The sequence below is a fragment of the Bidens hawaiensis genome, unplaced genomic scaffold (assembly GCF_021521415.1).
Source record: "Bidens hawaiensis isolate Kalapana, Puna unplaced genomic scaffold, B.hawaiensis_p1.1 tig00001412_1, whole genome shotgun sequence".
Lineage (NCBI taxonomy): Eukaryota > Viridiplantae > Streptophyta > Magnoliopsida > Asterales > Asteraceae > Bidens > Bidens hawaiensis.
Window position 1 is genome coordinate 2,883,017 of NW_027491079.1, and position 16,423 is coordinate 2,899,439.

At 35.9% G+C, this 16,423-nt stretch overlaps 2 protein-coding genes across 3 annotated transcripts; both read left to right on the forward strand.

Moving 5' to 3' along the window:
* Window positions 1–5,672: 5,672 nt before the first annotated feature.
* On the forward strand, window positions 5,673–10,837 carry LOC143575672 (ABC transporter G family member 15-like). 2 transcript variants are annotated; one of them, XM_077059980.1, is made up of 9 exons: window positions 5,673–5,973; window positions 6,217–6,296; window positions 7,411–7,872; window positions 8,098–8,220; window positions 8,328–8,459; window positions 8,616–8,900; window positions 8,987–9,259; window positions 9,349–9,456; window positions 10,400–10,837. In XM_077059980.1, exons 1-9 carry the CDS (start codon window positions 5,673–5,675, stop codon window positions 10,748–10,750), a joined length of 2,115 nt encoding a protein of 704 aa, XP_076916095.1. In that variant the 3' UTR covers window positions 10,751–10,837. The 2 variants fall into 2 exon arrangements, with proteins under 2 accessions (XP_076916095.1, XP_076916099.1); XM_077059984.1 differs by having other exon boundaries at window positions 8,331–8,459.
* Window positions 10,838–13,420: 2,583 nt separating this feature from the next.
* Window positions 13,421–14,308, forward strand: LOC143575213 (uncharacterized). The gene has a single exon (XM_077059640.1). The coding sequence runs from the start codon at window positions 13,421–13,423 to the stop codon at window positions 14,306–14,308; it is 888 nt and encodes a 295-aa protein (XP_076915755.1).
* Window positions 14,309–16,423: the final 2,115 nt, after the last annotated feature.

Below are 16,423 nucleotides of genomic sequence, written 5' to 3' on the forward strand. Positions count from 1 at the left end.
ACACAAGCAAGCTTCCTTCAATCTTTCTGGGATTGGATTAATTTCCATCCTCTCACGGTATAAGGCCACATGTTCCTCAGGATTCGTGGATCCATCATATAGTTTCATACTAGGGGCAATAAAACGCTTTGATATCTCAGCATCATAAATTGGTGGAGCGAACCTGGATATGTTATGGCTTCCTGCTGGTAATTCAGGAATAGGTTTGATGACTCCTGGCACACTTGATATCATATCCTTGAGCTTTTGTAGCTCACGGGCTATGGTTTTGTTGATCCCAGTATCCTGCATACTAGCATGGTTAGTGCCAAAAGATAGATTATCATAAATGTTACCTTTTATGTGATCAAAAGATCTAGCTCCATAGCTGCGTTCGGGATATATTGTTTCAGCATCAACAGTTGGTCCAGTAGGAGCAGCAGTTTGCATGGGTATGAAGTCGCCCTCATGGACCTCCAATGGCCTAGATCGGGGTTCCTTCAGAGGTTCTTTTCCATAAGGATAGTAGGATTCTGGATGCTGATGGATGATGGATTTTGTTTGGAAACCCAAGGATCCTGGTTGAAAGACTGAGGATCCTTGAAGTTGTTGGGTAGATGATCCTTGACAGAATCCTAAGAGTCCAGATTGGAACGCTGAGGATCCTTGCAAATGGTGATTGAAAGATCTTAAGGGTTGACCTAATGATCCTTGTTGAAGGATAGAGGATCCTTGTGAATACTGGTCAGAGAATCTCTTCTGGGAGAGGACCGAAGATAAGTGGATGCTGGGCACCTTTGATCTGGGAAATCCGGAGTGCTGAAATCAAGCATCAGCGGCCTTTTTGGTCCTATTGATTTCCTAGATTTCATGGAGGATCCTCTAGTTGGTCTTATTCTGCTGCTCCATATAGTTCTTCATCTGTGAACACAAAACAGAAACATCATTGTTGGCAGTTACCGTTTGGGAGACAGTAGTGGATTTTGGTCCGGAGAAAACAGCAGTCTCCTTCTTCTGAGCAACAATTATAGGCTTTTGTGGCTTTGTAGAGCCAGGTAGCGGTGGCAAAGTCACTTGAGTCGGGACACTCGAAGCAGCGGTTGAGGGAACAGCTTTTCCTTGAGAGGCCATTTAGTGAGTGGTAGTAGGGTTTGAATAAAGGTAAGGATTTTTTGTGATTAAAGCACCAAAGGCCCCACGGTGGGCGCCAAATTGTTTTGGTTAAAAATTGGGCTAAAGATCAATGAACCAAATTCGTATGTGAGGATTGGTGCTCGTATGGATTAATGTAATCAAAGTAACAATTATAGACAATGAACACGAAGATTTATACGAGGAAAAGCCCTTGGTAACTAGTATCCCGCCGGTATAAAAACCTCGGTTAGTGAAAACTATCACTACCAATTATATTAAACTCGAAAAGATTACAAATAGTGGAACAATAGCTGATCGTGAATACAAGTGTTTATGCTAAGTGTTCTAAGTGCTTGAGAGTTGTGTAACAAGTGCCGTGATCAACTATAGTTCGATGATTAAATACACAAATTTACGACGGTTACTAACTAAACTCCTACTAATCCGGCCACATTCGTTTACTTCTTCAGCTTGACCGTTTTGGAGCGTGGACGAAAAGGAAAGACAATGTAAATTATCTCGTCCGCAAGAATAGGGATTCCAGTAAGCACGTGTTATATCTGCGAAAAATAGATTAAAATACAGATGAAATCAATTATTGAGGATCCTTAAACCATTAAGGATCATTGGTCCTGGAAACAGCTGCCAATAATAACTGATCTTCGAGGATCGAAGATCCTGGTCCCAACAAGGATTATTTATTGAATACTCGGCATTTAGGCACGACTTTTACAACCATGATTATAGGTAAATATTATGGTGTTACATATGCTTATTAATTAATCAATTGGATAGATGCAAGTCACTCGTTTTTTCAATTATTACCAAACAAACATACTGCTACCCTGGTTAAATATACAAACAAATGTAATTATGTAACTATTATAATCATACTAGAGTGTAGGAGCGTATAATAAGGGAAAATTGTATTTAAATTTATTTAATAAATCAAAAGGTGATATGTAATAATCTATATCGGTAATTTGTGCAGTAACATTCATAACTTTTATTTCTGTTGGCAAGAGCAATCCCATATACAAAATCTTGGCAGATTTACAATCTGTTTACACTTGATTTCTAGTTGTTCGATTTCGCTCACAAAAAAATATGATCACACATTTTCTTAAGGGTTGCATTTGTCCCGATCACACATTTTCTCAAGGTTAGGGAATTACTTACTGTAGCAAAAAGTAACAGCTTGTGAAAATGACATTTACATGAACCTATAATGATGCTAATAAATATCTCGAGAAACAACAATTGTTTATTATTTTGGTTGGACTAAGACATTTTTCTTTCACACTTCTCCCCTCTCCCTAAAAGACGAAGCTTTTTGCCAAACCACGTGTATCAAAGTGTGTATATATAAGTAAGATTGGATTAAGGTGTATGAATTAACCGTTTAAATAATAATAATAGTAACACTAGTAGTAATAATAAAAAACAAAAATAATAATAACTAACATTATAATGATAATAATAGGTGCACGATTTAATTTAGGTATATCGGTTTTTAATTATCCCAACTATTACCTTTTGGTTACTGCTGGTCCCAATTAATGAATTGGCTACTAATGATCCTAACTTTTAAAGTATTTGTTTTTAACGGTCCGCGACTAACAGAATCCTAACGTCGTTAGTTTCAGGTCACCGGAAAAAGGGTTTTGGCCGGAAACTCAATATTTTTTCCGAAAACTCAACATTTTCGTCTCAAACATCTTGGTAACTTCATATCGGACCTTTAGGAACCTTTTTCTAGCAAAATCCCTAATTATTGAGGTCGCCCGAAACCTTAGAACCATCGTCGCAATCGGTTGATGGTGCTCAAGTGGTGGTAGTTGGTTAACGGTGAGTCAATTGGCGGTGGTTGCGGTGTTCAGGTGGTGTTTTCCGGCAACAAATTTGAATTTTCCGGCCAAAAACGTTTTCCCGATGACCTGAAACTAATGGCGTTAGGATTCTGTTAGTCGCGGACCATTAAGAACAAATACTTTAAAAGTTGGGACCATTAGTAGCCTAATTCATTAGTTGAGACCAGCAGCGACAAAAAGGCAATAGTTGGGACCATTAAAAACCAATATACCTTTAATTTATTTATCAATGTGTGCATAAAAAACGAAAAGATGTTTCTGTTTAAGTGATTGAGACACTAGTCCCATGATGGACAAATATATAGATTTAGGAGTAAGATTGCAAAGCATGAGTTAGTCGTCTAAAAAAATTAATTAAAGCTCTTATATCTTATAGCTAGGTGCATGATCACATTTATTCATTTACACGAAGGGCTTTCTTACATATGAGTCGACATTGAGTGATTAGGCTTTCTTTTCGTTAAAGTACATGATTTCAAGACTACAATAGTTCACCCGAGATTTCAACCAAATTACTTAGAAGACCATTTTTTTTTTCTTTTCTTTTTCTTAGGAGAACAATAACAACAAAATAAATAACTTCTTTTTTGAATCTTAAAAATATTTTAAGTATAAGCTAATGATTAAATGCAATGTTTATTTTATGTTTTCTAATGTTCAACAAAAGATATAAACAAAATTAATTTATTCATAGAAGATATACATGTGCAAATTATAATAGTTTATAAAAACAAGAAAAATATAAACAAATGATTTTTATGTAAAATATAGGTTTAATTGTTTAAAATATATATAAATTAAAAATAGTTTAGGTTTGAATTATTGATACTAGTATTGAATTGCATATCATATTAAATGTTAAAATGGAAAATTCAGTTTATGATTTGTGGACAATTTTCAAATTGATAAGAGTGGTCCATCTCAACTATGCATATGGAAATGTCACCTACAAGCTACAAGGATAAGTATATTCTCTGAATTAGAGAGAAAACACTATTTGATTTTTTTAAATAATACATTTTTATTCCATCTTTTTACTAGATTTTCTTTTTCATCCACCCACCCTTATACAAATTATACAAAACAAAAATATAGAACAAATAGACTTTTTAACGGGTTGAGTTGAATATAATTATATATGTTAAAGATACCATCAAATACCGAATGGTAATAAATGTATCGGTAATATTTATATTTGTATAACAGGTATATGCTACCACAATATCTTCACTCTTTCAATCAAATTAATTGATAGATCGACACACATTATCATTTTGTAGCGGTAGAACCAAAGATCATTTATAATTTTATAAGCATGTTTATTGTTGAACACACAATTAATTATGAAAGGTGAACTACAACAACATTATACACTTATACGCCATACTTATTAGATGTAGTGGAAAAGAGAAAGAGAAAGAATTACATATTTAATTAAATAAACATTTGTCTATCACATTTAAAATAAATTTATACAATTCTCTAATTAAAAGTGATTATATATATTATTAAATAAAAATAACAATTGCTGATTAATAACCAAGTGAATATACATTATTTGCAAGGAGAGAGAAAGAGAAAATTGATTAAAAAGAACAATAGTCGATTAATATATTTGCTAGAAAGCCAATGGTGGTTTATAGGAAAATTGCATTGATGCTTCAACCTATTTTGTGTCGTTATCTTTAAATATATATATTTTTTCATGCTACTTAAATATGCTATTTAATAATAATAAATAAAATATAGGGTCATATTATTCTACAAAGAGAGGACAAAAATGTGAAGGATAAAATGGATTTATAGCAAAAAAAAAAAATCTTAAAAAAAATAATAAAAAATTAATAAAAAAATTCATAACTTAAAATAAAAAAACTGTAAAAACACAAAAATATTTCCACTGTCTTTCTCGTTTCAAAAAAAAAAAACCCTCGAAAAAGACAAAATGTTGAGGAAAGTAAGTCATTGCGTTTTTTTATTTTCGTCATTGATTGTGTCTTTTTTCTTTGATACTGTGTCTTTTTTTCTTGATATTGTGTTATATTACTCAATATTGTGTTATATTTTGTTCGGCATCGTGCTATACATTTTGTTGCATATTGTGTCTTTTTTTTATTTATCATTGTGTTGTTTGTTCATTTTTGGTATTCTGTCTTTCTCTTGTCATTGTGTGTTTTTGGCGTTTTTTTTTTGAACGAAAATGACGGGAGAAACATTTTGGCTTTTTAAATTTTTTCGTTTTTATTTCTATTTTAAGTTATGATTTTTTTATTATTTTTTCTGAAATTATTTGACGGGTTTTTTATGTAAGCACAAATGATTCTCACACTTCGTGTTTTTTTCTTCCTTTGCATTTAACTTTTCCCGTAAAACATAAAGCATAATAATATTCTTCACCAAGAAAAATATTCAATTTACAATTAATGATTGAACCGGTAACAGTTATTGAGATCCCTAAGTTCCGTCGATCTAACTTCAAAGACTTTTAACAAAATGTTGTCATTCAACAACCAACCAACTAACCATTGTTTTCAAAATAAATGCATGGCCATGCTAACCTAGCTACTTCCACCTCAAATATATATCAACTTCAAAATTTTTTAAAAAAAAGTAATACTAATAATAAATATCTCCCAAATAGGGTTCTTTTTATTCTTCATCTTTGAAAGTGAAAGGTTCTTTCTAAAGATGAACATAGAAGTGGGAAATTATGGCAGCGGTGGCGGCGGTAACAACGGTCGAGTGGCCGAGCATCGAGATTGTTGTGATGAAGGTGGTTGTGGAATGAGTATAGGCCCAAGTATGAGTATGAAAGAAAGGGCATGCTATTTGGTGTGGCAAGATCTAAGGGTGATGCTTCCGAGCTCTGGCGATGGACCAACCAAACGGTTGCTCCATGGCCTTAATGGATTCGCCGAACCAGGTCGAATCATGGCTGTTATGGGTCCGTCTGGTTCAGGAAAATCCACACTTCTTGATGCTTTAGCAGGTTAGTTTCATCCTAGTCTGAAGATTTCTTTTTTCTGAACAGTAAAATTTTATAACCAGAACCAAACACCTAAAGAGCAACCTCCACAACTAGAGTCACCAACAAAACCACAAAAAGAACTACATGAACAAGAATTTACATCACTTCGTCGAATCTATATGTCTATTTAAATATGTAGCCAGTTCAAGTTTCTTATTTCTAAATTAGTTAACTATATTGTGATTTGGATTGCTACCAATATAGGTAGATTAGCAAAGAACGTGGTGATGACCGGAAATATTCTACTAAATGGTGAGAAGAAGAACCTAAGCTATGGTGCTGTGGTAAGTAACCAGATGTAAATGCTACAAAAACAGATATTTGCTATGGCGAAATTCGTATCAATAACTTTTTCTACGGATTTGGTTTGTAGCTGATCATTTCTATGATGAAGTTCGATAATCTTTGTTATGACGGAACGTATTTGCTATGCATTTAGCAACAAAAATAGTTGTTTTTCAAATATTTGTTTTTTAGATTTTGGTACAGATTTTGCTATGGATATTATTCAAGTTCTTTTTTTAAATAACAATTATTTCCATTTTGTGACTCTGTAGCTAGTCTTTAGCTAGCAAAACTAATGACCAATATTTTTTATAACAAAACTAGATTTTTACCCGGCGCGTTGCGCCGGGGCAGTTGGTAAAACCTCAATGTTGAAACCCAGGTATTGGTAAAACCCTAGCGTTAGTAGAACCTGAGCGTTGGTAAAGCCCAAACGTTACATCGGTGAGTTAAAGCGAATTCAGTTAGTATCGTTTACGCTTGTTACGGTACAGACACCATTAGCATATAAAAAGTATATTCGTCAAATTAACATATAAAAAAGTAAATTCTTTAAAGCGACGTTTTTTTGGTTAGTAAACCTGGACGGTGGTAAAACCCAATCGTTATCGATGCCGGGCATAAGGCAGTGACTTGACACAAATTCGGTCGGTTCCGGCTAGGTTACGTTTGTGACGGTACCGAAGCTAAAAAAGAGAAAAGAATATAAAAATTGAGTGGACCAATGGGGTGGTGTCGGTTAGTAAACTCGATCGTTGGTAAAACCGAACGCTGTCGGTCCCGGACGTTGAGACGTTGAGTCTTGCTAATTCGGTCGGTTTCCGTCACGCTTGTTATGATATCGGAATTAAAACAAACAAAAAAAAAACAATTTTCATTTGGTCAACTTTCGTTATGTTTGTTATATATCAGAACAAAAAAAAAACAAAAGCAAATACTATGGACAAGTATGGTGCCGCCAAGTGGCCCAATGGCAGCTTAGCGGCACCAAACTTGTGTTTTATGTATATTAGATAATAGATAATAGATAATAGATAATTCTGTATCAACTACATGTTTGTTTCGTATACAACTTAACATAAACATCTATTGACGAAAGTAATATATCTGTAGGCTTATGTGACACAAGAAGATGTTCTAATGGGAACCCTCTCGGTTAGAGAAACAATCACCTACTCAGCCCATCTGAGGCTACCGTCAACATTAACTAAAGAGGAGATCGAAGACACGATTGAGGGGACGATAATGGAGATGGGACTCGAGGATTGTGCGGATAGATTAGTCGGAAATTGGCATTTGAGGGGCATAAGTGGTGGTGAGAAGAAAAGGCTAAGTATTGCACTTGAAATCCTTGTAAGGCCAAGACTTTTGTTTCTGGATGAACCAACAAGTGGTCTTGACAGCGCCTCTGCGTTTTTCGTGGCTCATGCTCTGAAAAGCGTCGCCCGTGATGGAAGAACCGTCATTTCTTCCATCCACCAACCGAGCAGTGAAGTTTTCGCATTATTTGATGACTTGTTTCTTTTATCAGGAGGCCAAACTGTATATTTTGGAGAGTCAAAGGAAGCTATAGAGGTTAGTACTATAATATAACAAGATTTGTGACTCGGGTAATTTGCCATTGTTTTTCGAGTAGCAAATGCCCCTCTGATTATTCTCCTTTCATTGTTTCGGATTTATTTTTGGGTAGGTATAAGATCATATAAGAATAATAACTCGGACTTTATTACTATCTTTTTTCTATGACATGTTACATTTATTATCCTCTCATGTTTATTTTACTCCACTGGTTTTTTATAGTTTTTTGGCGAGTCTGGGTTCCCATGTCCGATCAAAAGAAACCCATCCGACCATTTTCTACGTTGTATCAATTCGGACTTTGACATTGTAGCAACCACACTGAAAGGATCATCGAGAATCTACGTATGTTTTTCTTGTTTTGGCTACCATTTGTTCGTTTTAATGTTGTTTATATCAAACAATACAACTCCTTAACATGTTTTGTTCCTGTTTAATGTTTTTATTTGTAGGAGGGACAAGAAGAATCAGACCCTTATATGAACATGGTAACGGCAGAGATTAAGGCAACTTTAGTAGAGAAATACCGGTGGTCCAAACAAGCCGCAAAAGCTCGATCAAAGATTAAACAACTCGCGGCAATGGTAAGTTTCTCAAAACTAAATCACTTTATTTCTGTTAGCCGAGTTTACTATCTATCAATTATAGTTATTATTTGATTTTTTTGTAAGTTATTATTTATTGATCATGTTATCATTCTCTCATTATCTTATAATCTGATTACTGATTTCCATTTGCAGCGCGGAACTGAGACCTTTGGGAGCACCGCGAGCCAAGCAGGATGGTGGAAGCAACTTAACACGTTGACTCGGAGATCTTTTGTGAACATGTCAAGAGATATGGGATATTACTGGTTACGTATAATTATTTACATAGTTGTGTCTATATGTGTCGGGACGATATTCTACGATGTTGGTACGGGTTATACTGCTATATTAGCGAGAGGAGCGTGTGGAGGTTTCATAACCGGGTTTATGACCTTCATGTCCATCGGAAGCTTCCCTTCGTTTATCGAAGATATGAAGGTAGACAATTAGTTATATTTATCAAAAAGTACTATCAGCTATAAGAACCTGTTACTGGAAAACTTACGAATTACAACTGTATTCAGATCTTTACTAGAGAACGACTCAATGGGTACTACGGGGTGGGAGTGTTTATACTATCAAATTTCCTATCGTCGTTCCCATTCTTGGTGGCAGTTTCCTTTGTCACGGGGACGATCGCATGGAACATGGTGAAGTTCAATCATGGATTCTCAAGATACGCTTTCTACTGTCTCAATATATTCGGCTCGATTGCGGTGATAGAGAGTTGTATGATGATTGTGGCATCACTAGTTCCCAATTTCTTGATGGGGCTAGTAATCGGGGCCGGAGTACTAGTAAGATCACATCTGAATCGTATAATAAACGTATGTTTCGTCTACAAAACATTAAAAGCTAATGTTTTACATGATACACGATTACACAGGGTGTTATGATGATGACCTCCGGATTCTTTCGCCAACTTCCTGATCTTCCAAAGCCGTTTTGGCGCTACCCGATTTCGTACTTAAACTATGGATCATGGGCATTGCAGGTACTTACACGTAACAATCTTGTTAAATGCAAGCCCGTGTCCGAGATTTCTAATGCTCAAGACGAGTATGAAAATGGGTCTTATATAATTTTATTTTTCAAAAGATTTACAACAAGGGCCAATTTCTCACTAATTTATTAGAATTAGCGCCAAATCCATTATTTTGCTCATATTTGAACTTTTTGGATAATTTCTAGACCCATGCCCTTAAATAAACATAACTTTATTAGAAAAATTTGGGCCCCAATGGAAAACGGGCCCGACTCGTCCACCAAGCTTGAGAGGGGGGGGGGGGGGGGAGAGCTGGGCCTGGTTAAATGCATTCGTTTGTTTTATTATAGGCATTCATGGTTCAGTGATGTCGTTTTTAAAAATTCTAGGCAAAATCACTAAGTAGAATTTACGAATGCGACAGACCAATGAAATTGGTACCAGGTATCGAACACGAACATGAACACAAACTCAGACACGTTTGTTATTATTGAGAAACTTCACAAAACTTAATTGCTCAGATTACAATCTCTAAACCCCAAAGCACGGGTATTTATGATCTAACCTATCACGTTTAGACTTATCACTAGGATTGCTAAATAATATGACATGATAATTATACCAACAATTAAATCTGAGCACATTTAATTGTTTATAATTATCCACTCCTTATATCATGCTACTTAACCTTGCACGCCTAGTAACGTTCATGAACCGAAATTCCCAACACAAACTAGCCGGTTTTACTAGTTTGCTTGTTTGATCTGATTATTTTATAAAATTTTATAAAACACATTAAAATTTTAATGTCGTAAAGACACTAATATTATAAGGTTGGTTCCATATCCAATTCTTTCCGACTCCAATTTGTTTAACAAATTCCAATTAATTAAAAAAGAATTCCATTAATCAAATTGTTATTTATCTGATCAAGGATAGTGATCAATTGCAGGGAGGATACAAGAATGACTTACTAAACTTGGTTTTTGATGGATTACTACCTGGTGACCCGAAAATCACGGGTGAGGAAGTTATTAGAAAACTTTACCGATTACCGTTGAGTCACTCTAAATGGTGGGACCTGTTGGCAATATTTGCGCTTCTTGTGAGTTATAGAACGATCTTCTTTCTAACTCTCAAGTTGAAAGAGCGAGCGATGCCATTTTTCCGGTCGTTGTACGCGAGGAGAACGATACATCGTCTTAAAAGGCGTGCTTCATTCGTGAAGTTCCCATCTTCAAGAAGATACCAAACACTTCGCTCTTTAGCATCACAAGAGGGCCTTAGCTCACCAGTAACATAACTTAACAACATTGTACATTCAAATTTTCATACTTGAGAGCAATAAAGTGATGTACACACATACAACTTATACAAAGATATTGTAACAATTGGTATTACCTATGACTAGATGTTATGACCTTGTATATTAGCGGTCACTAGAATACATCAACAATCACTTTAGCTTTGTTATAATTAAGATAGTAACCGAGAATGTGTAAACCGAAGTAAATCTTTCAAGGATGAATTGATATAACTCACTAAAACGTAAACACATAATAATTAATATTGAATAACTTTCAATATTATATTGAAGAAATATAACTCAAAAACCCCTATTATACATAACTCGTGTTTCTCTAGATGAACCCTAACTCGGTTGCATCTCGTGTGTGGTTCTAATGTCTAACCATAACTCGGTTTATATAGACTAACCTAACTTGCTAGCCAAGACATTACTAAATATAATAAAACATTAATTGCAACCCCATAAACTCATTACATCATTAATGAATCCCACGGGCCCAATAAGTCCAACCCGATCACCTACACATGACATGATACGTGCATAATTGATAGAGAGAATTAGAGAGAAGAAACTAAGAAGAAATGTTCATTCAACTGATAGATGATTTTCATTAACGACTCAACTGATTAAGTATAGATGACTAATCTTTACATTTGACCTCTATACTATTACTATTGAAAACTCTAGTCCTTACACTATTATGACCATAACATGACGGGCCTATTAAGTTGGAAATTAAGTCCGACAATCTTCTGGTTCGGTTGGTCTGAGGTTTAAACGTTTTTTTTATCGTAACTTATGATATAAAAAACTGGATTTAGCATCTCGGTCACACTTTTGGAATACGTTGATGTTGTACTTCTCAGTTGTTAAGTTAACTAGTTTCCTCTATAATTATCGCTGATTTATTTTGATCGAAAAAAACATGGTATTTGTTTATCCTTTTGAATCTCATTCAACAGGCCCGAACATTGAACAAGTAGTGCGGCTGATTTAATAAAGTTCAATGATTAAAACATTGTTTGCTATAGAACATAGGATTCAACACTTGTTAATAATAAAGTGATCTGAAAAACTCTTTATTACAAGAGAAAACAATGACAAAACTATATTAAACATGTTTTATGGTATAAGGACATTTCTTAAATCATGCAAGAAATTTAGTGATTCGATACAATCTATTCTTGAACTACCCGAAAAAATACAAGATGGATAAGGAAACGAGCTTGATAATAAGGGCGATATTGGTGGTTTCTTTTAGGTTGATTTGGAAAGCCAGCAACGAGAAAATATTCAAGCTCAAGTAATGCTCAAAAGATAAGTTAATGTGATGTTAAGCCCTACTCTCAAGGCCGTCTTCGAGAATTTTAATACCTCGGACGAGTTGACATAAAAAGGTCCATAGACTCTAACGAGTAATGAAATATATAAGCTAATTTTTTAAAACGACATTAACGTTATAACAATAAAATTAGCAAAATATAGTAATAAAATCAAATATAACCGCTAACTGACGATTCGCGAAACTCTTCTAGCATTCTTGACAATAAGTTGTTTGATCACTTCTTCACAATTTATATTATCCAAATATCTAATCGTTCGACTGAATAATGGAACGACAATAAAATAAAATATAGTTAATTAAAACTTAAAATCATACCTTTGTAAGTTACTAAGTTGGTATGGCGGTGACCGGTGTTCTGTTTGGTGGTGCTGACAATGGTAGACTGCTGGAGATGGTGGTGGCTGGTGGCAGGGAACTAAAGAAGGAGGGTTGGAACTTGGAAGGGGGAACGGGAACGGCGAAACATCACCAGAGGCGTTATTTTGATCAGCATTTTTTTTTTCTTTTTTTAACTGATTCTTAGTTTTTTTATTATTAATTTCGCCATTCGGTTTGGGCCCAATAACCTAAATTTTAATCAATGGATTTATAATAAAAATTTGTTTGGGCGCAATAATTTTAAGAGGAGTCAATCCAATTATAATACATATGAATTATTTTTTTTAATACATATAAAAAATATATAAAAAAAATTTTTGGCCCCCGGAAAAAAAAGTGCCCCAGCCGAAGGTGCGGATCGCACACCTTCAAGGCCGGGCTGCCTACCCTTTCCTTTCGATCACAAACAAATGCAAAAGGGTTAGCGTGCGTTGAGAGTCTTGGTACAAATTTAATTTTGTAAATTTTCTTTTGTAAGTGTTTACGGTTTGTTCTTTCCCTGTCTTCTTTGGTTTCGGTTTGTTGTACTTTGGGCTTGCTTCTTGCTTGAGTTTGTTTCTTGGTTTTTAAGTTGGCCTTTAAATGTTTAAGAAAATTTAGTTATTTAAGTTTTCATTCTTGAGACTATACAGTCATAATTATCTTGAATGATAAATTTAGTGTTTTAAAAGTCTTAGATACAACTTTTAATCTTGTATTATTTATTGGAATTAAAATTATCTCCTATATCTATTCCTATTTTATCCTTTTAATTGTTTTAGTACATGATTACGTTTCCTTTCATATTGAGATTATTCTTTGTATTTATATGGAGATTCATTCTCTTTTTGAAGTAATAAAAACATATCGATGCCTTGATTTCATCATGGTATCAGAGCGGTTCTCATTCACGCTCTAAACCTCTTAACCTTCACAACCCTAATTAATCCTCAGCCGACGCCATGGCTGGAGACAAGCCCGAAAACAGTAACAAGAACGAAAATCCAGATCTCAATTCACCACTCTATATCCATCCATTAGATTATGCCAAACAACTCCACGTCAATGATATCCTCAATGATCACAACTATACGGATTGGTCGCAGGAGATGATGAACTTCTTGTTTGCCAAAAACAAGGTGGGATTCATCGATGGAACTCTCAAGAAACCCGAAAAATCTTCATCTGAATACATGCCTTGGACGCGTTGTGATGCCATGATAAAGGGGTGGCTCACAACAGCTATGGAAAAAGAAATCAGAAGCAGTGTCAAGTTTGCCGGAACTGCCTTCGAAATTTGGTCTGATCTTCTCGAAAGATTCGGGACGGAGAGTGCTCCCAGGGCATATGAATTGAAGCATGCCTTAACGACCACCCAACAGTCTGGAACCTCGGTCTCGGCTTACTTCACCAATCTCCGTAGCCTTTGGGAGGAGATTGAGTCCGTCATGCCCACTGCGCGGTGCATCTGTGATGGATGCAGCTGTAATGTTGGGAAAAGAACGACTGACGCGAAGGATAAAGAAAGACTTTATCAATTTCTTATGGGCTTGGATAATGAGTTTAATGTTATTAGAACTCAAATCCTAGCCACTAGCCCGCTTCCATCGTTAACAAATGCCTACCGTCTTGTGTCGGACGATGAAAAGCAGCGGGCCATCACCCTTGATAAAAGACCAGCAACACAGACCACTACCTTCAAGGCTTCTTTTCATAACTGGCAAGAAACGAACAGCAGCAGTAGCCGAGAGAACAACAATAAAGAAACAATGAAACGTGACAAATTTTTTGTCAAAGAAAATAAACGAAGTGACGTGGTGGATCATTGTACCTTTTTCGGTAAAGATTGACACAACAGGGAGGGGTTATTTAAACGAATAGGATACCCCGAATGGTGGCCCGGCAACAAAAATAAACGTGATGGAATGAAAGCAGCTTACGTTGAAGCCCAATCAAGCCCCATTCCTGGTCTTACAATGGAACAATACCAACAATTCTTAGACACCTTTGGTGGAAACAAAAGTGCTCAAAAGGACGAAACGCCACGTATGGCCAACTTTGCAGGTAAAGAGGAAGGGGAAGATGACTGGGTGATGGTCTCGGGAGCCACGAGCACATCACTTACGACCCCAACTTCCTTGATAATAAAACTGAAAGTAACCTCGAAGTCCCGGTTACCGTTGCTAACGGGACCAAAGTCCCTGTTAAGGGAAGGGGTGATTGCACCTTGAAAGGGGGTACTAATATCAAGGACATACTTTATGTTCCCGACTTTAGTTGCAATGTTTTATCTGTTGGACGTTTGGCTAACGACTTAAAGTGTGTTTTCTCATTCTTTCCTGATTTTTGTGTAATGCAGAAACTGTATTCGAGGAGCTTGATTGGTGCGGGTAACTATAAGAAGGGTCTATATCGGATGGGGATGGTCAAAGATGAAAGAAAAGCTATGGTGGTATCTAGTAATACTTGGCATAAGAGGTTGGGTCATGTTTCCGCTGAGAAACTCTAAGACATTAGTTTTCTTAAAAATGCTCATCATCATCATCATCATCATCATCATCATCATCGTACTCAGTATATCCCACCAATAGCAAAGCTATGGTAGGGTCTGAGGAGGGTAAGATGTAGACAGCCTTACCTCTACCCCATGGGGATAGAGAGGCTGCTTCCGGTGAGACCCCCGGCTCGATTTTCTTAAAAATGCTAATTTCAATAAGTTATGTGATTCTTGTTCTAAAGCCAAACACACAAAATCCTCCTTTTCAGATAGTATTAATAAAAGTATTGACTGTTTTAATTTATTACATTGTGATATTTGGGGTAGATATCGTACACCTTCATTTACCGAGGCACGATATTTTTTGACTATTGTGGATGATCATAGTAGGGCGGTATGGTTGTTTCTCTTAAAATATAAACATCAAGTTAGTGGGCATTTAAGAGATTTCCACAAAATGGTTAAAACACAATTTGGTAAAGATATTAAGAGGATTAGATGCGACAATGGTGGAGAATTCACATCAAACGAGATGATGTTTTTTTACAAAGAAAACGGAATTTTGCTTGAAACCACATGTCCACATACGCCTAAACAGAACGGTGTCGTAGAAAAAAACATCAACACCTTCTTGAAATGGCCCGGGCTCTAAGATTTGAGGCCAAACTCCTAAAACAATTTTGGGGAGAGTGTGTTTTGACGGCTACACATATTATCAACCGGTTACCCTCAACGGTAATCGGAAATAAAACCCCCTTTGAAATAATTCACAACCGAAAACCTGATTATTATTTCTTGAGGATTTTTGGCAGTCTTGTTTATTATCGAAACATGAACACTGGTGGAGATAAGTTTGAAATGAGGGGGAGACCGGGGGTTTTCTTAGGCTACCCTCCAGGAACGAAAGGCTATAAAATTTATGATTTTGAAAATAAAAAAATTATTGTGTCTAGGGACACTAAATTTTGTGAAGATCATCTCCCCTTTGAAAAGGTTGTTAATGATTGTCAGCATGAAGATCCTTTCGAAATTGATTATATGTCAAATGAAACCTATGACACAACCCAACCTAGTGAGCCCAATGAAGGTGATGTTTCCTCACAAAGCAGCCCGCCACTAGATATATTTGCTGAATACATTGAGCAATTGTGTGAGCCATCTCAAAATGACCCATCTAATGTTGAAATAAATTGCCCTGACATGGAGTTCAGGTCAGAATGTAGTGGGACCACTCAAGATCCACATAGTGGACCACAAGTTTCTTTTGATCAGGCCGATGCTACAAGTGGGCTGAATAGCCATAACAACATAATAGAAAATGAGTATATTGGTAGCGAACACAGAAGTGCTAAACGACTCAGAACTCAACCAGCTCATTTGAGGGATTTTTAGGTCGACCTCCCCCCATCCATAGATCCTGATCATCCCGCCTCCAGTCAAAGCCCCTCTACGGTACATCCTATCTCTA